This window comes from Scyliorhinus torazame, chromosome 17 (genome assembly GCF_047496885.1).
Source record: "Scyliorhinus torazame isolate Kashiwa2021f chromosome 17, sScyTor2.1, whole genome shotgun sequence".
NCBI lineage: Eukaryota > Metazoa > Chordata > Chondrichthyes > Carcharhiniformes > Scyliorhinidae > Scyliorhinus > Scyliorhinus torazame.
Genome location: NC_092723.1, coordinates 4,295,571 through 4,322,886, shown reverse-complemented (window position 1 = coordinate 4,322,886; position 27,316 = coordinate 4,295,571). Strand labels below are relative to the sequence as shown.

Below are 27,316 nucleotides of genomic sequence, written 5' to 3'. Positions count from 1 at the left end.
TTGTCTTAATGAATCAATGATTTTAATTTGCTGTTTAAACTACAATGTATATCTTCAGTTGAGACAAATTCAATGTGAGACATTAATGGTCTTCACCCACAAAGTAGAGTCACTTCAGTAATTAAACTGAAACCAGTTACAGTTTCACTGGTGCTCGACCAAGATTGATGGCGGCTGGAAAAAGAAAGAGTATTTTAGTGTTCTCTTATTCAACATTAATGTTTCAATATCACATTGAAAACAAGTTCTATATTATTCCTCGCCTTTCTCCTTCCCCAGTAACACATCTCCATCCAACAGAACTGACCACACACACACACGCACACACACACACACAATTCCCCAATTCCACAACCAGTTTCTGGGACATATATGGAAAAGCAGCTTGGGCTGAAATAAAACTCAACAACCTTGTTTAGTGAAAATGTCACTGCCGGTGTCTAACATACCTCTTCATTCACCTGAGGAAGGTTCAAGATGGCGGCTAATCAAGGGTAATTAGGGCTGGGCAATAAGAGGTGTTCATGAGAACAACACCACATCCCATAAACCAATAAGAATCACACCAAAGCAAGGGCACACCATCCATTTCAACCCCATTGACTCTGGGAAAGTGAACCTACATTTATTTGACACGCACATTGCTGGAATTGTACACCCAGCAAACTGTGTTTTGTTAAATTTTACCCATATACTTTTATCTCTTGGATTATAAATGTAGTGGGCAAGTTAAGGGTTAAAAGCCTGCAGTGATTCTGGGCACGATATTATGGCCGCGTCACGCCAGACGTAAATCCGTGCGAACCGATTAGATTGCGGAGATTCCAAAATCAGGAACTAGTCTTTCTGATCTAACCGGCCCGCTCCTGTCAGTGATACCCCACAGCGTGGCGAGAAACCAATGATCATCAATTATGGCAAATCTCCATCCCATTAACAGGAAGGATCTCCGATCTAACGGCCTCCTGTGATTTAACCGGCTCCCTCTGCGAGTGGTCCTGAGGGCGCCGTTTAGTACACCTCTTGAAAAACGCGAAGCCAGCGAACCGGCTGCTGTGGGGACTGGAGGAGGTGAGTAGTCATCTTGAGAAATGGGCCCGGGGGCTGCTGCCCAGTGCTCCGGTGGGGAGGGAAGCGGGCCTGGGGGGGGGGGGGGGGGGGGGGGGGGTCAGCCTCCATCAGCCTCCATCAGCAGGGATCGCCGCTGGGCTGGGGACGCAAGTGATCCAGCGCCTGTGTGTCACCCCCCCCCCCCCGCCCTCCCCGGATCATCTATACCCATAACGGGGGCAGCCCTGGCTGCTGCTTGCCTGTCTGTCCCACCGAATAACCCCAGGACAGAGCCCCGTCTGTGGTAATATGGTGAAGGTCACTTTAACTCCCACTGACTGCGGCAGCCTCTGGCAGCACAGCTGAAGGCTATTGGTAAAAGGGAATTGGTAATTCTAGTAATGTGAACACCTCACATCTCCCAAGTGGATCCCTGTGGGTAGACGTGCCATGTCACAGGTGAGTGTTACTGCCTAGCATCCCAATCAAAGTTGGGCGTATTGCCAGCTACATCTCTGGTGGGTGTGTGTGTGGACCAGGGAGGGAACCAGTGCCAGTCCAGGTAATGTTATCAGCAAGTGTCTGGAGTACAGGGTCTGGGGCCCTGTGCCCAGGGCACCTGTCTGCGGCCAGGAGTTCGTGTGATGGGCATATTGGATGGCACCATGAGGGATGGCAGGGGGTGTGAGGGTGGGGAAACTTGGGGGAGAAGTAGGTCCCGGGTGGAAGCCATAACTGATTGTCAGTCTCTCACTCTCTCCAACTCCTTACAGATATCACAGTATTGGGTGATGATGTGGACCCTGCAGAAGCTGCCCTCGCTGTTTGTGTTGGCAGGCCAGGTGGCCAGGTGGCGAGTAGGCAGCGACAGCAGCGTCGACAGAGGCTCGGGGCGAAGGCCCGTGTGCAGCGTCCCGCCCCACACCCTGAGGACCCAGCCGCCCACCAGGACAGGGAGGGACCCCGAGCGGGAGGACGGTGATGGCCCAAGCTGTACAGGTATCGCTGGTCGTTCAAACACATGTCACACAGCACGTGCTGTGTGCGCCTCAACAAGGTGATGGTGCAGCGTCTGTGCCATGTCCTTGTGGACCTGGCTCCACGTGGAGGAGGAGGCTACCCGTTCCCGCTGGCCATAAAGTCACCGCAGCCCTGAACCTCAACGCCTCAGGGTCATTCCAGGGCTTGAGCGGGGACATGTGCGGCATCTCACCGGCAGAGATCCTGCAGGAGAAAGCCATGTGGTCAGTGGAAGGGAAGGATCACAACTCACGTGTGACCGGTCAACTGATGGGGGCCGGTGGATACTCACCTACGGCGGGACAGCCGTTTCCAGCCTGAAGTAGGTGGGGCATCATTAAGTACCCTAATTAACGTTAGACACCGGTGACGGCCTCACCGGGTCAGCCGGCGGGAAACACCCAGCTGTTCCCGCTCGCTACCACATTGAGAAACGTTTCCGTTCGATCGCGGCCACTGATTTTTTTTATCTTGAGGAGATGGTGTCAGTGCTGGGGTGAAGCTCAGAAGGAGAGGGACACATTTTGAGAAGATGTGGAGACAGGCATTTTGGAGAAAGCTGTTAGAGAGACAGATTGCGGGATTCTCCATCGGCGGGATCCTCCACTTCACCGGCAGCGCATCGGCGCCCGCAGGTTTCCCGATGACCTGGGGGTGATCATATTGGAAAATCCCATTGGCCGGCTGAGGGAACAGAGAATCCCGCTGCCGGTGGGAGCGCGCCTCGCCGAAAAACGAGGCTGGCGGGACGGAGAACCCCACGCAGGGTTTTTGGGAGAAAAAGTTTTTGGAAGTTAAGCCTGATCTCTGACCTGACAAACCCTTGTTTTTCGTGTGTGACCAGAGAGGCAGTTTTCTTTCACAGTGAGATAGCTTCAAAAGTGATAATATTTCAAACAGAGAACACCTTTCCTGGAACAAGAAAAAGACTGCACAAACTCACGTTGAAGGAGCTATTTGAATACATTCAACTAAAGTCTAAAGGGGTTCTCAAGAGCCAGGACTTGCTTTGTAATGAAAGTATGACTTTAGACCTTGCTTGTTTAAGCAGGATTGAAAGCAGTATGTGTGGGTGCGATCTACCGGCCACACCCCACCAGAATCAGGACATGATACAGCTGGTAGATCCCGGAGAAGCCTCATCGGGGACTTGTTCAGCTCGCCGCGCCTCGCAGGATCTAACGGGATCTCACAAGATGCCTCAACCTGGATCACGCCACAATGGATGGGATTTGTATTTGGCAAATATGTATATTAAAAGGAGCATCTAGTCTCACTTTAAGATGCACTCACCTGATCTACTCAAGGTGTTGGGATTGAATCCCTTTGCCTCAGAGACCCGACGAACGCTGGTTAGCACTGCTATCCACTAACAGGGCCAGGTGCACCAGCACTTGGGGGGAGTCTCCCAGTGGATCGGGGGGACCTGGGTGTTTGGGCTCAGAGCACCCTGGCAGTGCCATCTGGGCATCACCTTGGCAGTGCCAGCGTAGCACCCTGGTAGTGCCCCTGCCAGCCTGGCAGTTCCAAGGTGCCTGCATAGCATTGTGCCCATGCTTGAGATTGGGTCTGAATGCCCTTCCCTTATTAGGTATGGTGTGGGGTCTCGATGACTGCCTTATAGGTGATTGGGGGGGGGGGCTTGGTGAGCGGAGCTCCTCAGCAGGAAATTAGACCAAGTGCGGCCTTGGCAGGACGTTCCCCACCAAGGCCACAAAATAAAACCAAGTCCCATTAGCTAGCAGGGTCTTTCCCAGTGCTGCCAGCACCGGGGTACACATGGCTAAACGTGCTCAACGCGGGGCTCGCTATCATTTCTGTCAAATTGCACCCTGTATTTTCTTGTTATTTAATGGGAAATTGAACAGTAGTTTTAAGGTTGCGTGTAAGTAGTTCCTGTTGGGTTTGAAGATAAAAAGTTTAATATTGTCGTTGTAATAGGCTTTGTTTTGAAATAACACAGCGCGATTTCTTCACACAATCACTCCTGGAGCAAATTGACCTTTCCACACAATCTTTCAAATAAAATAAAATATTGTCAGTCCAGTACCCTAGCCACATGTTGGGGTTTGGTTGGAAATCATAATGGTCTACATTGGTATTTTACACAGCCTCAATATTACTGTTTTCCACAGAATACCTGTTTTGAATTGTTATTTGGGTTATTAAGCAAGCCTACCTTCTGCTTTCTCATTACGCCCAGTTGCAACATTCACAGGAAGAATCAAAGACTAATCCAGAAGCACAACTTTCCACGTAGGTCCTTCCATTGGCACATTGATAAAACTTGCTCTTGTCTTTTGGATCAGGGTAGGTACCGTTAGCTTTGCCAGCGCAGAACCCGCTGCCACCACCTCCACCACCTCCACCACCACCACCACCGCTGCCACCACCACCACCGCCTCCACCACCACCACCGCCTCCACCACTAGGAGCCTGAGTCGGAGGGACAGCTGGCTTCAGTGTCGTTTTAGATGGAACACAAGCTGGAAGGAAATAAAATTCACAAACTCATTTCTTGCTTCAAAATTAGCAGCAACCAAAGATAAACTTTGTAAAGCCAAAGGCTGTTGCTGCATTGAAAATCTTCCAGTGGAAATCAATTCTTGAAAATTCAGTTCAATCAAAGTCACTGAGGAATCCTTGTCAAATCTGGAGTCTTTGTTCTGGAGTGAAAAATTTGAAGTGTGATTTAATTATAGGTTTATTTTAAGTCAAGTTACACAAAATTTGTGGCAGATGTTCATGAAAATTGTCTGATTTTTTAAAAACTTGATAAATTTGCATTACAAAACGTTATCCTTTTACCTGACACAATAGTACAAAGTGCATCATCAATTTATTTAACTATCAATACACACTGGATGCAGCAACCAATACAGATTCGTAGTCTGTTAATAGTTTTGAATGTTATGAAGACATGTTGTGTAAAATATTAATTTATAATTGCATCCGTTGGACATTCATGTGTATTAAATCTTTTTGAAAAGGTTTCGTTTCCTCAGCAAAGGACACTGACTTACAGCAGCTACTGAACTGCCTTTATAAAGGACACAAGTTATTTCTTTTGGAGACCTGGAGATCTCAGACTGAGGTCACATAATCCAACGCTGGGTGAAAAGATATTGAATTTTGCATAGTCAAAGAGAGACATGTCTGGGCCAAGTGCCATACCCCATCACTCTTCCTAAGAGAAAAAAAATCATTCATCAAGTCTCAGCTGCCTGTCATTTGAAAATCCCACCAGAAGATACTATTGCTGCAAACCATGTTTTAAAAGGAGAATTCTGAATCAAAACCACAGAATCCAGGAGGAAAAAACACCAAGAAGCAGCAGTTATTGTGGACCAGAACCCTTCAGCTGCAAACAAGCACCTGGTCACCGCCATGATCTTTTTCACTGCCCCTACTCATTATTTGACCAAGTATTGATGATTATGCTGAACCGTATTGCCTGCTTGTCCTGGGCTGGGGATGGAGTTTGCTGGATTGTGTGTGCTGTATATTGGACTGGCTGAGAAATTATGTTGTATTTTAAGGCCAATCAACTAAATAGAAGAACAGAAATTAACTGAGGGATAATTTAAAAGGGGCTGCTCCTAATGTTTAGGAGCACAGCCCAAAAAGAACAAAGAGGAATGTAAACATAAAAAAACATTCAATCAAAATGTGAAAACCGGGGTCGGTAAAGCTGACCAATCGGTGCCCACCGAGCACGGAAGGCCTCGACTCTGGCCGTGGACACCACAGGTTCGCTCTCGAGGGACACCCGGCTGCGAAGACAGCCGCAAAAGGGGGGTAGGCAATCCGGACAGATGGCCCCCCTCTGCCGCCCGCTGCCTGGACCTGTTTATGGCAAGCTTCTCGCTGAGGAATGATTGCTGGGATATTAGCATGTCTAAACAATAACTGTTTTATTGGGTTTAACTGAACAACATTTAGATCTGGGTGTTACTTTCCGGAAGCTAGGAGCATTCTCATTCTCAACCATGGTTATGTGTCTCTTGCATCATCAGTATGGGCAGTGCTGTTTATGCAGTCCCACACATTAACCCTTACAACCCTATTACTACAATGCATATTGCTTTTCATTAGTGAGTGGACATATTTGTTAATTTTAAACCTCTTGGGCGAAATTCTCCGGAAACGGCGCGATGTCCGCCGACTGCCGCCCAAAATGGCGCAAATCAGACGGGCATCGCGCCGCCCCAAAGGTGCGGAATGCTCCGCATCTTTGGGGGCCGAGCCCCAACATTGTGCCCCAGCTGGCGGAAAAGGCCTTTGGTGCCCCGCTAGCTGGCGCGGAAATGACATCTCCGGGCGCGCATGCGCGGAAATTACATCTCCGGGCGGCGCATGCGCGGGAGCGTTAGCGGCCGCTGACAGCATTCTCGCGCATGCGCAGTGGAGGGAGTTTCTTCCGCCTCCACCATGGTGGAGACCGTGGCGGAGGCGGAAGGGAAAGAGTGCCCCCACGGCACAGGCCCGCCCGCGGATCGGTGGGCCCCGATCACGGGCCAGGCCACCGTGGGGGCACCCCCCGGAGCCAGATCGCCCCGCGCCCCGCCCCCCCCCAGGATCCCGGAGCCCGCCCGCGCCGCCTTGTCTCGCCGGTAAGGTAGGTGGTTTAATTTACGCCGGTGGGACAGGCATTTTAGCGGCGGGACTTCGGCCCATCCGGGCCGGAGAATCGAGCGGGGGGGGCCCGCCAACCGACGCGGCGCGATTCCCGCCCCCGCTGAATATCCGGTGCCGGAGACTTTGGCAACCGGCGGGGGCGGGATTCGCGCCAGCCCCCGGCGATTGCTGGGTCGGAGAATTTCGCCCCTCGTTTGTAATTTCTGCATCTTTACCTTAGTGAGTTTTGGAAATAAAGCTGACTTTTTACTTGTTAACTTAAGGAACCTGGCTGGCATATTTCTTGCACCAAGTTACATACAGTTAGATACATATTAAATTAACAATTATCGGACTTCCGGTGATGGCGGGCAGGAGGTAGCCGCGCGTTGGAGAGCTCCCATTCGGGAACGGCATTGTCGGGGGTTAACACCCGGTCCTAGGGCCAGCGAAGGCAGTAAAAGTCGGGAGACAGCACAGAGGAGGGGAATGTCGAAGACCAGCAAAACAACGGCCGTGAAAAAAGCAGCTGAAAGTCCGTCGGGGAGTGGAAAGGTCACCGCGGGGTCAGTAAAGAAAATGGAGGCTGGAGCACCAGGGGAGGCCGCATTGCTTACGGCTGAAGAAATAACTAAGGTGATGGCTGCGGAATTCGAAAGGCAGTTTACAAAATACATGGAGACAATGAGGAAGGAGATGAGAGAGGTTTTGAATGTGCTGGTGGAGGAGGCGATTTCCCCGGTGACGAAGGCGGTGGCGAGCGCAGTGGCGGAGGTGCGAGAGCAAGGGGAGGCGCTGAAGGAAGTGGAGGAGGCGGTATTGCAGCACGGTGATCAACTTACCTCGATGGGGAAGGAGATGCGGAAGGTGATGGAGATCAACAAGGATCTGCGAGGAAAAATGGAAGACCTGGAAAACAGATCCAGGCGACAGAATTTGAGGATTGTGGGGCTGCCCAAAGGAGTTGAAGGACCGAAGCCGACTGAGTATTTTGCCGCGATGCTGGCAAAACTATTGGGGGAGGGGGAGGATCCCTCCCGTTATGAACTGGATCGGGCTCATCGGTCGTGGAGGCGAGTGAGCCGCCAAGGGCAGTGACTCTGTGCTTCCGTAGGTACAGTGTGAAGGAGAAGGTCCTGAGCTGGGCCAAGCAGAAGCGGGTGGTGCAGTGGGCTGGAGCTGGTATACGTGTATACCAGGACTTTACGGTGGAGCTGGCAAGGAGGCGGGCTGCCTTCAACCGGGTGAAGAGGGCACTGTACATTAGCAAGGTGCAATGCGGCATTGTATATCCAGCGAAGCTGAGGGTGACTTATAAGCTCGGGGACTTTTATTTTGGAGCGGCGGAAGCAGCGGAGGAGTTTGCGAAGGCAGAAGGACTGTGGTAGAACTGACAAATTGAGAAATGGCCATGTGCCGATGTAACCTCATGACTGTATTTTCTTCTTTTTTGTTTCACTGCATGCGGGTGTAGGGGCTAAAGGAGCCAGTGTTGTATATATTTGGACAAGGGAAGGGATGGGACATTCACTCGAAATGAGGGCTCTTTAGGGTGTAGGGTGTGTGTGCTAAAAGGGGATCTCTGGGCTTTCCTAGGGCCGGGCAAGTGGGAAAGGGACCTGGGCGGGGGCCTCCATGCTGGCCGGTTTAAGCCGGCCAGTGAACGGGAGTGAGGTGGGGGGAGGGGCTGCGGCCATCGGAGCCTGGCAGAACAGGGTCCGAGTGGTCTAGCCGGGGTGGAAAGTTGGGGGGAAGGAACCGAGGTTGGGAGGAGGAGTTTTACAAGAGGCAGTGGACGGGAGGAGCTGGAGACTTGGGGGGGGGGGTGGTGTACAACTCTTGTGTATCATGTACGGTACTCTTTCAGAGGCTGGATGGCGTTGAGTGTAGGGGGGGAGGGGGGAGTGGACTCTATAGGTCAATGGTGACCATGGGCGGTCCCGGACTCATTTTTCTTTTTCTCCTTTGTTTTTTGTTTCCACCGTGGGAGGGTTTGTTTTATTGGATGCATATATTGACAGGTGGGATGTTGTTTGGGGTGGTGGGAGGATGGGATCATTGGTATTGTTAAGGGGATTGATTTTGTATTTGTTACCATTTACTGTTTGTGGGTGGGGTGTAAATGTTTGAAGGAAAATGTGAAAATGTAGAATAAAAAAAAAAATTTTGTTCAAACTAAAAAAAAGAAAAAAAAAGAAAATTGGTAATTATCCCCCCTTTTCAATCCAAAAGTCATTATAACCAATTAAGGAATGAGACAGAGAGAGGAATCAATTTACCCAATGCAACCTTGGTTATAACAAAACATTAACATGTTTCAATGTTTAAACAATGCGCCTCATCTTGTTTTAGGTACTTTATTTGTAGACGCTTAACAATCTATTAATCAGATTTCTCTAACACTGACAATGTTGAAATTGAAAAAGGTTTAGATAAAGCAAATAATTTCTCCGTTATATTAATTATTAGTTGCTGTCCATGCTGACTTTGTGACAGAAACGATTAATCAGCTCCAAGTATAAAGAATCCTGACATTTACCTGTAGAAATTCCAAGTCCAGTGTGCAGCGCATTAATGAGAGGATACGGCCCTTGGTTGCAGAAAGAACCAGAGAAATCATCCATAGCGAGGGTCCACACCATAGCTCCTCCAAAGTTGTTCTTTTTCAGCCACTCAGCCTGAAAGACATTGTTGACATTTTTAACTCACAAATCCTTGTTTTGCAAGAAATTCTATCCCAAATATAATTTATGCTGCCCGGGGGTCAGTGTTGGGACCCTTGTCTTTCCTCATTAATGACCTAGGCCTTGGTGTACAGGACACACTTTCAAAGTTGGCGGAAGGTGCAAAAGTTGAAAGCATTGTGAACTGTGAGGCCGATAGTGCAGGACTTCGAAAGGCCACAGGCAAGTTGGGGGAATGGGGGAGACAGGTGGTAGGTGAGGATCAATGCAGAGAAATGTGAAATAATTCACTTTAATTGGAGGAACATGGAGGGACAATGGTAAATAAAGGGTCCATCATCAATAGGGGAGCAGGAGGAGAGGGACCTGGGTTATATGTGCCTAAGTCATTGAATTCAGCAAGACAGGTTGAGAGCTGTATATAAACACATGTTGGCTTGGGCTATAGAAACCTGTTATAAATATATGAATATTCAGTGAGGGGGAACATAGTATGGGGAAGCCCTATAATTACACTTAAATTTATTAAAATCTATTGAAATGTTGTCCCATCATTACGTCACGGGCGAGGGGTGTGAAAACCCGGGAAATTAGATCGCTCCGGTGTGACAAATGGAGGATTGTAGGAACATTGGATTCTCAGTATTGGGCAATTTAAGTGTTAAAAGCCTGGGGTCGGAATGTGTTTGACTGCAATGGTCATGTTGTTTTTATAAAGAATTCTGTTTTACAGGGCCTGGGTAGTTTTAGCAGCCAACAGGTGAAAATTGATGAAGAAATACGTTTTTGGTGGTTTGCCTGAGGAAGTTCTTGGGAAGTCGATGTGTTTTCAGTCCCTGGAAATGTTCATGTGTTTTTTAGCTTGCGGAGATGTGTTAATTGCTAGATGGAGCCAAGGAACGCAGAGAGACAGTTAGAAAGCATTTGAGGGATAGAGTTTTTGGAGAAAGGCTTTTGGAAGTGATGTCTAGTTTGGCAACCCTTGTTTTTGTTAGAACACAAATAAAGGCAATTTCCGTTCCCAGCAGGAGAGTTTTAAAAAACCGAGTGATAATATTTTAAAGCAGAGGGTCTTTTCCGAAGACAAGGAAGAGGCTGAAACAACCCAGATAAGCAGCTATTTGAAGACATTCAGCCAGAGTCTGAAAGGGTTCTAACAAGAGCCAGAATCTGTTCTGTAAAGCAAGTACTACTCTATGCCCTGCAGACTTTTAAGTTAGATTGACAATTGTCTTTCCGCACAGTATTAAAATAGAATAAAATATTGGGGTTTTGGTCCAGTATGCTGGCCACTGTTGGGACCACTGTTTCTGGATTTTGGGCCCCATGCCCCTATTTATGCTGACGGCTGACACTGGCTCAAAATCATCGCCGACATAATTTATTACAAAAAGCAGCTTCCAATTTAAAAACAATTACCAACTCTGGTAGCTTTGTTTCAATACAGCTTCATTTGACTTTTGTCATAGGCCAGAAGACACGGAAATATTTACTATAATGGCAAATATAAAACTGATATTCCAAATATCATTGATGTTGCTGTGTAGGTATCTGTGAAGTGAGTAATTTCAGAAAATGTCTGTGTTTCTGTCATTGACTGTAGCTTGCCACAAAGAGGTGAGTTGACAGAAATATGAACCTTCCCAACACTCTTATGTAAGAGGCAGAATCAGGAATAAAAATGGTTAAAACGCAACAAAAAAGATATCCCATCCAAGACACATGCTCCAACAATCGTATTTCTAATGCTGTAATGTCCCAGCTAATTAATTGATGGGGCGCCACGGTAGCACAGTGGTTTAGCACTGTTGCTTCACAGCTCCAAGGTCCCAGGTTCGATCTCCGGCTTGGGTAACTGTCTGTGCGGAGTCTGCACGTTCTCCCCGTGTGTGCTTGGGTTTCCTCCGGGTGCTCCGGTTTTCTCCCACAGTCCAAAGATGTGCAGGTTAGGTGGATTGGCAGTGATAAATTGCTCTCAGCTAAGATGGTGTTACTGGGTTATGGGGATAGGGTGGCGGTGTGGGCTTAAGTGAGGTGCTCTTTCCAAGGGCCGGTGCAGACTCGATGGGCCAAATGGCCTCCTCCTGCTCTGTAAATTCTATGATATAACATCAAGATTCTAATGCTGAATGCGACAGACTAGCTGGAAATTAAAACAAATATTCCATCAAACCACCAAATAGAAAATGTAGAACATCGAAGTTACCTTGACTGCAAAGCTTTTCACGTTGTCATATCCAACCCATTCCCTCCCTTTATAAGCATATGGAACCATCTGTGGAGCATCCCATGCAGAAGTGCCGCTTTTCAAAAATAAGCAGATCTGTGAGAAGAGTGAGACATTAGGATTCAAACCATCAGTGGATACAAATGGTCAGTGGTTTGTGATGCTCTCCATGTACACTGAGAACCATTCTCACTTCACTTTCTTTAATGTGCTATTCAGCTGTAGTCCTCTCTAAGCAGCAGCCCCCACACATACAAACATCTTTGTCCAGCACAAATCTAATTGTAGGTTTTACAATTCCAGGCACAGAAACATTAAATTAAACCCACTTAAAACTACAATTTTTTTTTGATGTTTATTCCCACAAATCTACCTTTATTTTCCTAACAAAAGCTAGATTGGTTGGGGTGTAGAATTCAGTACTTGCGTGGTTAGTATTACTGAATATAAGATGTCATGGAATAAAGAAGCTGCTTCGGTATCAGTACCTCATAATAGGACAGGAATCCAGCCTGTTTGGTGTACTCCCCAGCTGCTCCAGCACCTTCTGTAAAGGCTCTAACTCCATGGCTGGATGAGATCAGTTTGAAGGTATGGCCATAGGTAGCAAATCCGACATTCAGTTTCTCTGCAGGAGCTCCCTCTTCTTTCCAATGTATCATTGTATAGTTCTACAGAACGAAGCATGAAAGTTTCTGCTAGAAGGGCTTCGCAACCATCTGGTGGATAACAGTTACCAATGTGATATAATGAATATGATTGGATTCTATTTTCATGAACACTTACCACATTAAAGTAAAGGTTGGTGTAGTGTCTGAAATTGGGGAGAGGATAGAGAGGACTATTTTCTCCAGTGACACTATTCCACGGTCCAAAGAAATCGTATGTCATCACGTTGAAAAAGTCCAAGATTCTGTGTGAGAAGAGATGGGTTACACAGATATCTTGTTCACTAAAATAAATGGTAATTATCCAACTCATTAAACTAATTTTCTGACCCCGACTATCACTGGCACCATCCGGTCCCAATGGACATTAATGAATTCTTGGCTAAGTTGTCACATCCTGTGTAACAGACCAGAAAATCACATCCACAGTCACTGACTCATTGAGATAAAAGACCAATGAGAATGATCTGATACTGTTGGAATAATTGGAAGCTAATGAACCATCCTGGGCACCTCTGGCCGGGAGCCTGCCCAACACGGTTTCCAAGCAAGTTTTGAAATGGCCAGCGCTTATCTGGTACAACCAAGAGCTTTGTTTAAATTCCTAAACAGACTCATTCACCCATTGTCAAACCTAAAGAGAATCATTCTGGATCAATGGATGGAACCATTGACACTCAGGGTCGACCACGTGCCTCTCTATTACACTGTCCCCACTATTTCCAGGTCTCCGGAATGCAGCAGGGACCAGAATGGATGTAGGAAATATAGGACTGGATTCTCCTTTTGCGCGGCTGTCTCGAGCGGAGGAGCATCGGTGTTGGGGCGGCACTGACATTTTGGTCGTAAGACTAGAACCATGCTCCGGACATAGCCTCAAGAATGGAGGATCCAGCCCATAGTCTCCACAGAGCAAAGTGCAGCAGAAGCTATCATTTTTACATCACAATCCAACTGGTGAGAAACAACTGTACATTCAGAGATCTATACCAGAAAATAAAGTCAAAACGTGATAGACAAAAGATGATTGATAAGTGCGGATCTTAATGAATGGGCATTCATTTTTTAACTTAGAAGTATCCCTTTTACAAAAAGAAAAGAGTAACAATTCCTTCTTGTTTAGAAACAGCATTTATCACTCAATCAAAACAGGTAAAAAGAATCTCAGTACATCTGGTGATGCTCTCATTGCTGTTTCTGGGGATTTGGTGGGAGTTTGTCGGTTGCTGCGATTACAGACACTGCAGCCGTATCTACAGAGCTCCGAAATACTGAAGCAGTGAAAGATGGCACATCATTCAATTTCTTTCTTCTATTATTCACCTTCTGCTTTTCATACTTTACTGTTCATTGAAGAAAAGACACATTTGTCCAACTTTCTGAACATTACTGAAGTTGTGAATGCAGAATAACTGCGACGCTCCCAGCCTATAACCAAACTATCAAACCCAAAACACTGCAAGAAGCTAAACTCACATTCGAGTAAATAAATTCAACATCTCTCTCTCATCACCTCCCCTGAGCTGCCTCTCCCTCTTTCACCTTGCCGCCTCTGTCCCTCTCTCCCTGCATTCACCTTCCTCTGTCACTCTGCTTTAAGAACAGGCAGAGTTCGAAAAGGGTCTTTTATACGATTCGCTATCTCTTGGCAAAATTCAATTCTACAGGCTCTGCACAATAAACGAATCATTACTGATGTGTACCTTTGACACTGAACTCTGAGAGGCAGTTAGCTGAGTAGAGATTGCAAACAGAGCCCAATTCTATCTGGGGCAGCATGGTAGCACAAGTGGATAGCACTGTGGCTTCACAGCACCAAGGTCCCAGATTCGATTCCCGTCTTGGGTCACTGTCTGTGCGGAGTCTGCACGTTCTCCCCATGTCTGCGAGGGTTTCCTCCGGGTTCTCCGGTTTCCTCCCACAGTCCAAAGATGTGCAGGTTAGGTGGATTGGCCATGATAAATTGCCCTTAGTAACCAAAAAAAAGGTTAAGAGGGGTTATTGGGTTACGGAGATAGGGTGGAAGTGAGGGCTTAAGTGGGTCGGTGCAGATTCGATGGGCCAAATGGCCTCCTTCTGCACTGTATGTTCTATGTTCATTCCTCACATGATGACACGATGCTTGCACTTTATGTTTGAGGTTACAGGACAGAATGGAAATACCAAGAACAATCTTAGCACCTCTAACATTGCCTCGGCTGGATTCAGTCAACTCAACGCCAACTGGAGATTGAATGGAGGACTTTGCAGGTCTGGATGGCTCAGCTGCTAACTAGTTAAACTAGCTGAACTAGCAAGGGAACACAAAACAATTCTCTGCATAGAGAGTCCTGTGCAACTAGCATGGTACTTACTGTCCAAGCTGAGGGACCTCATATCGTTCAGTTACAAAACCCGGTGCAGCAGAAACTGCAGCTGAGATCAGCAGTCGAGATTTTCCTGAGCTTTTCGCCTCAGCTTCAAAGGCAGCCAGCATTTCCTAGAAAATTAATAACGTTTCTCTTATTGACAGATCCTCACCAAATGGAGGGTTTCAAACACAGACTAAAGAATTGTCCAGTTTCATATAACGTATCCATGACCAAGTGTCGCACAATATTGTATCTAATCTAAGGGTAAAGTCAGAGGTAGGACCAGGTTTAAACGGAGCCCAGATTGACAGCTCTTACTGCACAGTCGCCAGGACAGTGATTAATGAGGATTCTATCCAATTACTTTCATTGTGTAAATTCATATGCTTTACATTTGAATATTCTATTTTCCTGCTTCACAAATCCTGTGAAATTGTCATTTAAAACTGAGTAAATTGATTAGCTAAAAGCAAATTACTGCAGATGCTGGAATCTGAAACAAAAACAGAAAATGCTGGACAATCTCAGCAGGTCTGACAGTCTCTGTGGAGAGAGAAAGGAGCTAACATTTGCAGTCTGGATGGCTTTGACATAAAGTGACCCAGACTCGAGACGTTAGCTCCCTTCTCTCTCCACGGAGGGTGTCAGACCTGCTGAGATTGTCCAGTGTTTTCTGTTGGCTCAGTTGCAGATCAGTTACGATCTCACTGGCTGGTGAAACAGGCTAAGAGCTCTCAATAGGCCTATGCTCCTATGCTCTGTGTCCTTAGTGAGGACCTTGAAACAAAATATAAGTTTTCTAGAAGAGTTGAAAGGCGCTTTATTCCAGCTGCAAGACGAGGCATTCTGTGAAATACATTTGCTCCTACCTTTACCAACAGAGTGAAGAGATGTTTGCTGCCTCCCTCAGGGTATTCCCAGTCAATATCCAAACCATCAAACCCGTAACCGCGCAGGAAGCTAATCACAGACGTGATGAAAATTTGTCGAGTTCCTGAAGAGGAAGCCATAGCGGAGAATCTGGAGGCGAGGAGAACATTAGACAAAGTCACAACTGGAGTATTTTGGTTGCAGCAATTACCATCTGAAACTTTAAAAACATTGAATTTTTTATAATTTCAAAATGTCATAGAATACCTACAATATAGAAGGAGACCATTTGTCCCATCGAGTCTGCACCAACCCTCTGAAAGAGTGCCCCACCCAGGCCCAATGCCCTGCCCTTTCCCCATAACCCAGCTAACCTGCACATCGCTGGACACTAAGGACCAATCCACATAACTTGCACATCTTTGGACTGTGGGAGAAAACCGGAGCATCCGGAGGAAACCCACGCAGACACGGGGAGAAGATGTAAACTCCACACAGTCACTCGAGGCCGGAATCGAACCCGGGCCCTGGCGCTGTGAGACAGCAGTGCTAACCACTGTGCCACCCATATGCAAGGAAAACAATTATAATTTACAAAAATACCATCTATATACTTAGCAAAAACTACAGAGTAATCATTTCCAAATCTATCTCTTCAACCCCAGATTATTTGACATTCTGAACACGAGCAAAAGAAGCACATTTCACCCAAAACTACAATAAATATTTCATCTTACTTCTGAGTTCCAAACTTCCAGCCTCCAATGGACAGAAGTGTTTTAAGGTTTCCATTTCTGTTGGAGGAATGAAGAAATTGTTCTTTCAGAATGAGGAATATAAGTAAATGCATTTACTAACACAACACCAAGTGCTGAAAATCATGATTGTTCTAATATTTTACCGCTTTCCCCTTTTGGTTCTAAATTTTAATTGACCAGAAATACCTCAGCACAGACCAGACATTTCACAACAGGATCACCACACAAAGAGGAGAAGGTTCATGCGGGAATGTCCCACAAAAAATAATATGATCTCTTTATTTCATTCCTTCATGGAATGGGGGCATTTTTTTCAATTAATTTTTCGGGATGGGGGCTTTACTGACCAGGCCAGACTTTATTGTCCATCCCTAATTGCCCTGGAGAAGATGGTGGGTAGCTGCCTGTTTGAACCATGAGGTGTAGGTACACCCACAGAGCTGTTAGGGAGGGAGTTCCAGGCTGTTGCCCCAGCGACAGTGATGAAACTGCGATATATTTCCAAGTCAGGGTGGTGAGTGACTTAGAACATAGAACATTACAGCGCAGTACAGGCCCTTCGGCCCTCAATGTTGCGCCGACCTGTGAAACCACTCTAAAGCCCATCAACACTATTCCCTTATCGTCCATATGTCTATCCAATTACCATTTGAATGCCCTTAGTGTTGGCGAGTCCACTACTGTTGCAGGCAGGGCATTTCACGCCCTTACTACTCCCTGAGTAAAGTACCTACCTCTGACATCTGTCCTATATCTATCTCCCCTCAATTTAAAGCTTTGTCACCTCGTGCTAGACATCACCATCCGAGGAAAAAGGCTCTCACTGTCCACCCTATCCAATCCTCTGATCATCTTGTATGCCTCAATTAAGTCACCTCTTAACCTTCTCTCTAACGAAAACAGCCACAAGTCCCTCAGCCTTTCCTCATAAGGTTTTCCCTCCATACCAGGCAACATTCTGGTAAATCTCCTCTGCACCCTTTCCAATGCTTCCACATCCTTCCTATAATGCGGCGACCAGAATTGCACGCAATACTCCAAATGCGGCCGCACCAGAGTTTTGTACAGCTGCAACATGACTTCATGGCTCCGAAACTCAATCCCTCCAACAATAAAAGCTAACACACCGTACGCCTTCTTAACAACTCTCTCAACCTGAGTGGCAACTTTCAGGGATCTATGTACATGGACACTGAGATCTCTCTGCTCATCCACACTGCCAAGAATCTTACCATTAGCCCAGTACTCTGTCTTCCTGTTACCCTTTCCAAAATGAATCACCTCACACTTTTCTGCATTAAACTCCATTTGCCACCTCTCAGCTCAGCGCTGCAGCTTATCTATGTCCCTCTGTAACTTGTAACATTCTTCCGCACTGTCCACCATGGCTACCAGGACAGGTCAGAGGTTAGAAATCCTCACATCCTGACTCCTCAAAGTCCGTCCACCATCTACAAAGCACAAGTCAGGAGTGTGGTGGAATAGTCGCCACTTGCCTGGATGAGTGCAGCTCCAATGGCACACAAAAATCTCAGGACCATCCAGGAAGCAGCCCGTTTGATTGGTAACCCTTCCACAAACATGCACTCCTTCTACCACCGATGCACAGTAGCAGCTGTGTGTACCATCTACAAGATGCACTGCAGGAACTCACGAATGCTCCTTAGGCAGCACCTTCCAAACCTACGACCATCTCCATTTAGTGTCTTTAGTGTCGTCTGCAAATTTACTCACCCATCCTTCTACACCCTCCTCCAGGTCATTTATAAAACTGACAAACAGCAGTGGCCCCAAAACAGATCCTTGTGGTACACCACTAGTAACTGGACTCCAGTCTGAACATTTCCCATCAACCACCACCCTGTGTCTTCTTCCAGCGAGCCAATTTCTGATCCAAACTGCTAAATCATCCTGAATTCCATGCCTCCGTATTTTCTGCAGTAGCCTACCGTGGGGAAACTTATCAAACGCTTTACTGAAATCCATATACACCACATCAACTGCTTTACCCTCATCCACCTGTTTGGTCACCTTCTCAAAGAACTCAATAAGATTTGTGAGGCATGACCTACCCTTCAAAAAACCGTGTTGACTATCTCTAATCAAATTATTCCTTTCCAGATGATTATACATCCTATCTCTTATAAACCTTTCCAGGATTTTGCCCACAACAGAAGTAAGGCTCACTGGTCTATAGTTACCTGAGTTGTCTCTACTCCCCTTCTTGAACAAGGGGACAACATTTGCTATCCTCCAGTCTTCTGGCACTATTCCTGTAGACAAAGATGACTTAAAGATCAAAGCCAAAGGCTCAACAATCTCCTCCCTAGATTCCCAGAGAATCCTCGGATAAATCCCATCCGGCCCAGGGGACTTATCTATTTTCACACTTTCCAGAATTGCTAACACCTCCTCCTTATGAACCTCAAGCCCTTCTAGTCTAGTAGCCTGAATCTCAGTATTCTCCTCAGCAACATTGTCTTTTTCCTGTGTGAATACTGACGAAAAATATGCATTTAGCACCTCTCCTATCTCCTCGGACTCCAAGCACAACTTCCCACTACTGTCCTTGACTAGCCCTACTCTTACCCTAGTCATTCTTTTATTCCTGACATATCCATAGAAAGCTTTAGGGTTATCCTTGATCCTACCTGCCAAAGGCTTCTCATGTCCCCTCCTGGCTCTTCTTAGCTCTCTCTATAGGTCCTTCCTAGCTAACTTGTAACTCTCGAGTGCCCTAACTGAACCTTCATGTCTCATCTTTACATAAGCCGCCTTCTTCCTCTTGACAAGTATTTTGACTGCTTTAGTAAACCACGGTTCCCTCGCTCGACCACTTCCTCCCTGCCTGACAGGTACATACTTATCAAGGACACGCAGTAGCTGTTCCTTTAACGAGCTCCACATTTCCATTGTGCCCATCCCCTGCAGTTTTCCTCTCCATCCGATGCATCCTAAGTCTTGCCTCATCGCATCATAGTTGCCTTTCCCCCAGATATAACTCTCCAGGTGGTGGGGTTCCCAGGTATCTGCTGCCCTTGTCCTTCTAAATGGAGATGGTCGTAGGTTTGGAAAGTGCTGCCTAAGGAGCATTCGTGAGTTTCTGCAGTGCATATTGTAGATGGTACACACAGCTGCCACTTTGCATCGGTGGTAGAAGGAGTGAATGTTTGTGGAAGGGTTACCAATCAAACGGGCTGCTTCCTGGATGGTCCTGAGATTTTTGTGTGCCATTGGAGCTGCACTCATCCAGGTAAGTTGCGACTATTCCATCACACTCCTGACTTGTGCTTTGTAGATGGTGGACAGGCTTTGAGGAGTCAGGATGTGAGGATTTCTAGCCTCTGACCTGTCCTGATCGCCACAGTATTTATATGACTAGTCCAGTTCAATTCTTGCTCAAGGTAACCCCCAGGATGTTGATTGTGGGGGATTCAGCAATGGTGATGCCATTGACTGTTGAGGGGCGATGGTTTGATTCTCTCTTGTAAGAGATGGTCATCGCCTGGCACTTGTGTGGCGCGAATGTAACTTGCCATTTGTCAGCCCAAACCTGGATATTGTCCAGGTCTTGCTGCATTTGCATGTGGACTGCTTCAGTGTCTGACGAGTCACAAATGGTGCTGAACATTGTGTAGTCATCTGCAAACATCCCCACTTCTGACCTTATGTTGGAAGGAAGGTCATTGATGAAGCAGCTGAAGCTGGTTGGGTCATGGCCACTACCCTGAGGAACTCCTGCAGAGATGTCCTGGAGCTGAGATGATTGACCTCCAACCAACACAACCATCTTCCTTTGTGCCGGGTATGACTCCAACCAGCGGAGAGTTTTCCCCTGATTCCCGTTGACTCCAGTTTAGCTCGGGCTCCTTGATGCCACACTCGGTCAAATGCTGCCTTGATGTCGAGGGCAGTCACTCTCACCATCACCTCTGGGAGTTCAGCTCTTTTGTCCGTGTTTGAACCAAGGCTGTAATGAGGTCAGGAGCTGAGTGACCCTGGTGGAACCCAAACTGAGTGTCCGTGAGCAGGTTATTGCTGAGTAAGTGCCGCTTGATAACACTGTTGATGACTCCTTCCATCACTTTGCTGATGATGGAGAGTAGACTGATGGGGCAGTAATTGGCTGGGTTGGATTTGTCCTGTTTCTTGTGTACAGGAGACACCTGGGCAATTGTTCACATTTCCAGGTAGATGCCAGTGTTGTAGCTGTACTGGAACAGCTTGGCTAGGGGGGCGGCAAGTTCTGGGGCACAAGTCTTCAGTACTATTGCCGGGATCATATTAGTGCAGTATCCTGCATGGTGCATGGGATGTATGGGATAGAAATGATTATCTTCCCATATTTCCCGCAGAGTACAAGCTCCCCGCTGAGGGGTGGTGGAACTCCATTTAGCAATGTACAAAGGTTCAGCCAGCGAGGCACCGGCCAGCGGGAGACCCGGTAAGGATCAGCCAGGAGTGTATATACAATCGTAAATCAATCAAAGTTCTTTATTTATATCAGTGTGGGCTCCCATGGCCCATAGCTTTTGCAATATATAGTGCTTTCACACATTCCTTTATATCATAGAAGTATCATAGAATTTACAGTGCAGAAGGAAGCCATTCGGTCCATCGAGTCTGCACTGGCCCTTGGAAAGAGCACCCTACCCAAGCCCACACCTTCACCCTGTCCCCGTAACCCAGTAACCCCACCCAACCTTTTTTTTTGGACACTAAGGGAAATTTAACGTGGTCAATCCACCTAACCTGCACATCTTTGGACTGTGGGAGGAAACCGGAGCACCCGGAGGAAACCCACGCACTCACGGGGAGAACATGCAGAATCCGCACAGACATTGACCCAGCCGGGAATCGAACCTGGGATCCTGGAGCTGTGAAGCAACTGTGCTAACCACTGTGCTACCGTGCTGCCCCGGCCATATCATGTGGGGTGAATAAAACTGGCTGACGACTGGCATCTTGTGATGCTGGGGACCTGCGCAGGAGACTGAGATGGATCATCCACTCGGCACTTCTGGCTGTAGATTATTGCAAATGCCTCAGCCTTGGTCAGGCCAGCTTTTGTTGGTTATCTCTGGTTGCAGTAGAGGAGTGGCTGTAGGATGTGGTACAGTGTGGGCAGTGTCCCGGCCTTTAAACCAGAATATCCCGGTTCAAGTCCCACTCTGGGATTGGATGACCATTCATAATTCAGCCAATCATGTTTAATCTGTGTTCCAGCGGGTTCCTTGTCCTGCGTATGGTGGGGGTCACAGCCCTGAGGTGTGAAACCTGGCTTCAGGGAGAACCTAATGAAGAAGATGGTGGTCATCCACCTTGAAGTGCTGCCATCTATCTGTTGCAGGAACTCCCACAGTGCTCTTAGGAAGAGAATGCCAGAATTTTGATTCAGTGGCAGTGAAGGAACAGTAATATAACTCTCAGTTCAACCTACCATCTTCGGAGTATTTACCATGCTGAATGAATATAAAGTGTTTTTTTGTTTATATGGGACAACACGGTGACATCATGATTGTATCAGACATTGTCAGACCCACTGGGCATCGACTCATCTTTGCCAATGGGATACAAATCAACAAAACCCAATTTGACCCAGAAATCACCTCCCTGACTGGGTCAGTCATCTTATATTTACGTATAACTTGGCATAACGATTCAACGTCGAACAGAATATAAAAAGGACCTCAAATTCTACTTAGCAATATTTATAGAATAATCCTACTTGTTTTTAAGGCTATTGAATGAGTGGTAGAGAGTCACGTCGTTCACTTCCGTGGTGGTGATTTGATTGTCCTTCATCCCAGCAAAAGAATAGATCAGATGTGTGCACAAGCAGGGATCCACATTCTCGGGCATGTACTTCCCCTCTCCTGGTCTGTACTGAGCCCAGTTTGTAAAGTAACAAACCAGTCTATAGGCAGAGCCTGAGGAGAAAGGAAAATCAGGACTGAGCTTCTACTCATTACATATCATTAAAAATAGCTTAAAAAGCACCAAGACTCACCCAGTTCCAGGCACGCCAACAAGACCACCGCTGTAATAAAGAATATAGGATACGTGTTAAAATTCACAGCAAAATGTGCTGAAAGATTTAAGAAGGCGGGCTGAATGTTGGCACAGTGGTTAGCACTGCTGCCTCACAGCACCAGTGACCGGGATTCAATTATGACCTTGGGTGTCCAAGGATGTGCAGGTTAGATGGATTGGCCATGCTAATTTGCTCCTTAGTGTCGAAAGGTTAGGTGTGGTTGCGAGGGCGGGCGGGGGAGTGGTCTTGGTCAGTGTTCTCTTACATAGGGTCAGTGCAGACTGGATGGGCTGAATTGCCTCTTTCTGCTCTGTAGGGATTATGATTCACTGCAAAAGCTGAAAATGCACTTTTCAAGGCTTTTTTAATAAATTTAGAATATCCAATTTTTTTTTCCAATTGAGGGGCAATTTAACGTGGACAATCCACCGACCCTGCGCACCTTTTTGGGTTGTGGAGTGAGACCCACACAGTCACGGGGAGAATGTGTAACCTCCACACGGACTGTGATCCGGGGCCGGGATCGAACCCGGGTCCTCGGCGCCGTGAGGCAGCAGTGCTAACCACCGTGCTGCCCTACGTTCCTTTCAAGTTGCTGTGAAATTGATTTTGTTTAAGGAAGCAGCTATATTAAACTCTACAGATGAATGGATTTTCAAATACACCTGAGATTATTAAAATGCTCCTAAGATTTCCCTTAACGTGAAATGTAAATATTATAATTGACAGGAATTGTGACACCCCAAACTGGAATAAGCAAAATCTGAGGGTGATAGAAAAGTCACAACACCGTTATCCATGTCCAAATAATTGATGCTATTCGATTATTTGTGGCTGTGCCTGGGCGGACATGGCAGATGTGGTGAGGGCCGTGAGCATCACCATCCAGGCCGGCCAGCAGTGCTGTAAGGAACTGCACAAACTCCCCCTCACCCTCAAACCACCCTCACCCGCACACCATCCTCACTCCCACCCTCACCCCACACAGACATTACCCCCACACCACCCTCACCCCCACACCACCATCACCACCACACTACCCTCACTCCGCCCACACACCATCCACACACCACCACCACCACCCTGCTCCCCCATCCCCAACACCACGCCCCCCTCTCCAACACATCCCCCCCCCCCCCCCCCCCCCCCCCCCCCCCCGGAGCTGGAGTGGGAGGATGACACTGATTTCCCGTCACAGCTGCCTCCAACACCCTCCAGCATCCAGAGACACTCATCTCAGTTGGGCATGTTAGTGAAGAGGCTCCTGGGGCACTCTCTGGTGTGCACCGCACAGCTGCTCTGGTACAGCAGGTGGAAGCAGGAACTTCCGAGGGGGCGGACGGTCAGAAGGCAGGCCCACCCCCCAGGGATTAGCTGCCGTCCAGACAGGATTCGGGCATCTGGAACAGACAGTCCCATTCATTGTGGAGATGCAGTCACAGAGCCAGGGACGACATGAGGTGTTTTCAGTGAGCATCCAGCACCTGCAGGCGCAGTTGGAGGAGTCTAACCACCTGCAGGAGCAGGAGGTGGTGCCCACCATGCATGCCACCCAGGAGCACAGGTGGCGTCCGCATTGGGGGTGAAGGTTTCGGCTGGGCGTTATGTGCAGGTGGTGGCCGGGGCCCAGGACAGGGGGTGGGTTCTCCCAGCCCGGTGCCGGGCCGGAGAATCCCCACAACAGTGCCACGCCGCCCCGACGCCGGCTCGCGATTCTCTGCGGAGCGAAGAATCGGTGCCTTGGCGCCGGCGCGTTTGGCACTGGTCACGGGCCGCTCTACGCAGCCGGGCTGCCGATTCTCCAGCCCGGATGGGCCGAGCGGCCGCTCTAAAAAGGCAGAGTCCCACCGGCGCCGTCCACACCCGCGCAGGGTCGGGGGGCGGCCTGTGGGGGGGGGGGGGGGTTGCTTCGGGCTCTGAACCCGGGGGGGCCTCCGATGGGGCCTGGCCCACGATCGGGGTCCACCGATCGGCGGGCCGGCCTCCCGCTCCCCGGGCCTATTTCCTTACGCGCCGGCCCCTGAACTCCCGGGCCATGTTGCGTCGGGGCCAGCACGGTGAGGGAGGCCACCGCGCATGCGTGGGTTGGCGCGGTGCACAGTTCGCGCCGGGGTGAACCGCTCCAGCGCCGTGCTGGCCCCCTGTAGGGGACGGAATCGGTACTCCCTGCGGCCCGTTCACGCCGTCGTGAAAAGTGCTGGCGTTTCCGACAATGTGGACACTGCTGCCGAATGCGAGATCCTGCCCAGGGATTTCCTCTCCATGTGCCAGAGTCACCTGGACATCGCAGAGGTGCTGCTCAGCATGGCCCAGGCACAGCAGGCCATGGCTGAGAGCGGTGGTGCTGCTCAGCATGGCCCAGGCACAGCAGGCCATGGCTGAGAGCGGCAACGGCATTGCCCAGGCGTTCGCCGACTTGGTGCAGACACAGAGGGAGATGGCCAGTCCCAGAGGGAGATGGCGCCGTCACTGGCTGATGTTTCATAGACCCAGAAGGTAGTGGCACAGTCGCATCGCGAACACGAAGGCATTAAAACCCAGTGGACAACCGTTCACTCTTCATTCACAGCTGGGTGAAGATCAAGAGGGATTGTGTGACCCCTGTATGCTTAAATTGGGCACACACACAGCTTTATAGTTACTGTGATTTGCTGCCACATTTACAGCCAGTCTTTTCCAGTGTTTTCCATCAGGGCCCCTTTCCTGCACCAATCCGGTTACCCAGACAAAACCTCAAATGTTCCCTTGAATTTCCAGCAGTCAGCTCCGAGCCGGCCTGATTAGTTACAATGGAAGCAGACAGGCTGTCACACGTCAGTTTTCAGCAAGGTATTTACTTTAATAATCGCATTTCCACTGAATACAGCTGATATCTCCCCACTCAGTTCCATCTGCCTGACCTCCTGGTCTGTTTGTGCCTTTTACTCCCTTTCAAACTTTTCCCCTGGGTCCAGGAGATGGGTCATTTGTCTACATTAATCGCCTCTTGTGGGATACTTTTAACAAACCCATCTCCTTACTGATGGCTTTTTAATTATCAAGGTACAGCAATGTGGGCAGCACAGTAGCATTGTGGGTAGCACAATTGCTTCACAGCTCCAGGGTCACAGGTTCGATTCCGGCTTGGGTCACTGTCTGTGTGGAGTCTGCACATCCTCCACGTGTGTGCGTGGGTTTCCTCTGGGTGCTCCGGTTTCCTCCCTCAGTCCAAAGATGTGCAGGTTAGGTGGATTGGCCAAGATAAATTGCCCTTCGTGTCCAAAATTGCCCTTAGTGTTGGGTGGGGTTACTGGGTTATGGGGATAGGGTGGAGGTGTTGACCTTGGGTAGGGTGCTCTTTCCAAGAGCCGGTGCAGACTCGATGGGCCGAATGGCCTCCTTCTGCACTGTAAATTCTATGACTGTTCTGATACTTTAGGAGCTGCTGTTTAAATCACTTTTCAAATGCTGTTGTTTAGTTTTTTTTAAATTATGCACTGGGTTCACCCCTCAATAAATAAAATCATTTTCAATATAAAACATGGTTTTATAACAATATGAGAGGTATTGAAATGGTCAAACAGGCTTACCTGTTGCAAGTAGAAGCTTTGCCATCTTGCAGCTGGTGTGTTGTGAGTGAGAATCAACTCTCTCTTTTATACACTGAGTTTATCATTAGTGGTAAATAATTCTGAAAGTCATTAACTTAATCTCTGGAAAGGGATCAGTCGCATTGAAAAATAACCGTTCTTATCTTATATTATTTACACCTTCTCGTAAGGAACAATTTATCTCGACAATGTCATCCAGATCATTGTAACCCCAAACATGTTCTTGGATTAAAAGCAGGCTCAGAAATTGGTGGGGCGGATCGAAGGGCCAAGTTCTTTAAATGTGGGATCAGGTCGAGCGGGAATGTTCGATGCATCAAGCCCAGGTAGGAAGGAGTCTCCTGCTGGTTGCCGTCATGTTTGACTGTGTTTCAACACATTGCAAAAGCACTTGGGTCCTGACGGATTTCATCCTGTGGTCTTAACTGAAGTGGCTGGTGAGATAGTTGATGTATTGGTTTTAATTTTCTGGAACTCTCTGGATTTGGGGAAGGTCCTATTGGATTTGAAGATCGTAAATATAACTCCGCTGTTCAAAAACGGGGGGATATAGAAAGCAGGAAACTGCAGGCCAGATTGCTTAACATCCGTCACAGGGAAGATGTTAGCAGCTATTTTAAGTAAGCTGCAACAGGGCACTTGGGTAAGTTGAAGGTAATCAGGTCGTCGAGATGATTTTGGGAAAGGGAAATAATGTTTGACCAACTTCTTGGAGTTCTTTGTGGAAGAAACATGTGCTGAGGATTAAGGAGAACCAGTGGGTGCATCGGTGGATGTACTGTGCTTACAATTCCAGGAAGCATTTGGTCAAGTACCACATCAAAGGATATTGCAGAAAACAAAAGCTCATGTGTTAGCGTAACATATTGGCATGGGTAATAGGTTGGCTGGAAAACAAGATGCAGAGAGTAGGCATAAATGAGTCTTCTTCAGGCTGGCAAATGTAGCGAGTGGTGTGCCATAGGGATCAGCGCTCGGACCTCAGATGTTTCCAATTTATATAAATGACCTGGATGAAGGGATGATAGGATGGTTGCCAAATGTGCTGATGACACAAAGGTAGGTCGGAAAGTAAGTTGTGAAGAGGACATAAGGTGGATACAAAACAATATAAGTAGGTTGCGTGAGTGCAAAGATTTGGCAAATGGAGTGTAGGGGGGGGGGCAATGCCCACATCAGGGCAGACCAGCCAGTTCCTTTGTGCCGTCTTCATCTTTTGAAAATGGAAAATCCAACCTCATATATGTCGGCCATCTTGAAGGGCAATAGCAACAAAATGCTTGTTTTACTCAGCACAAGATACTCTTGGGAGATGCTACTCCAGAAGCTGACACCCTCATGGGCTTTTGGTGTGTTTTTAATGTGGTATCACAGGTCATCTACAGCAGTGTAGTCTTTTAATTTGGAGTCAGCTGTAAGTTAATAACTGACTCTGGGGTATCAACCT

At 47.8% G+C, this 27,316-nt stretch overlaps 1 protein-coding gene across 1 annotated transcript; it reads right to left on the bottom strand.

Annotated features, from left to right (window-relative positions):
• Positions 1-25,884, bottom strand: LOC140393653 (acidic mammalian chitinase-like). The gene is made up of 13 exons (XM_072479934.1): positions 25,849-25,884; positions 22,256-22,285; positions 21,974-22,175; positions 16,225-16,281; positions 15,487-15,637; positions 14,621-14,745; positions 12,385-12,511; positions 12,087-12,269; positions 11,578-11,694; positions 9,227-9,365; positions 4,470-4,556; positions 4,250-4,433; positions 1-174 (listed from the first exon to the last, which is right to left on the bottom strand). Exons 1-12 carry the CDS (start codon positions 25,871-25,873, stop codon positions 4,264-4,266), a joined length of 1,413 nt encoding a protein of 470 aa, XP_072336035.1. The 5' UTR covers positions 25,874-25,884; the 3' UTR covers positions 1-174; positions 4,250-4,263.
• Between the last annotated feature and the right edge of the window lie 1,432 nt (positions 25,885-27,316).

Bases quoted from the DNA above. Each gene is read 5' to 3' on its own strand.
- LOC140393653 (XM_072479934.1), bottom strand. From the start codon at position 25,873: ATGGCAAAGCTTCTACTTGCAACAG. The intron at 9,366-11,577 runs GTAACTTCGATG...AATGTCTTTCAG, and splicing joins TGAAAAGCTTTGCAGTCAAG to GCTGAGTGGCTGAAAAAGAA. The intron at 4,434-4,469 runs GTGGTGGTGGTG...GTGGTGGTGGAG, and splicing joins CGGTGGTGGTGGTGGAGGCG to GTGGTGGAGGTGGTGGCAGC.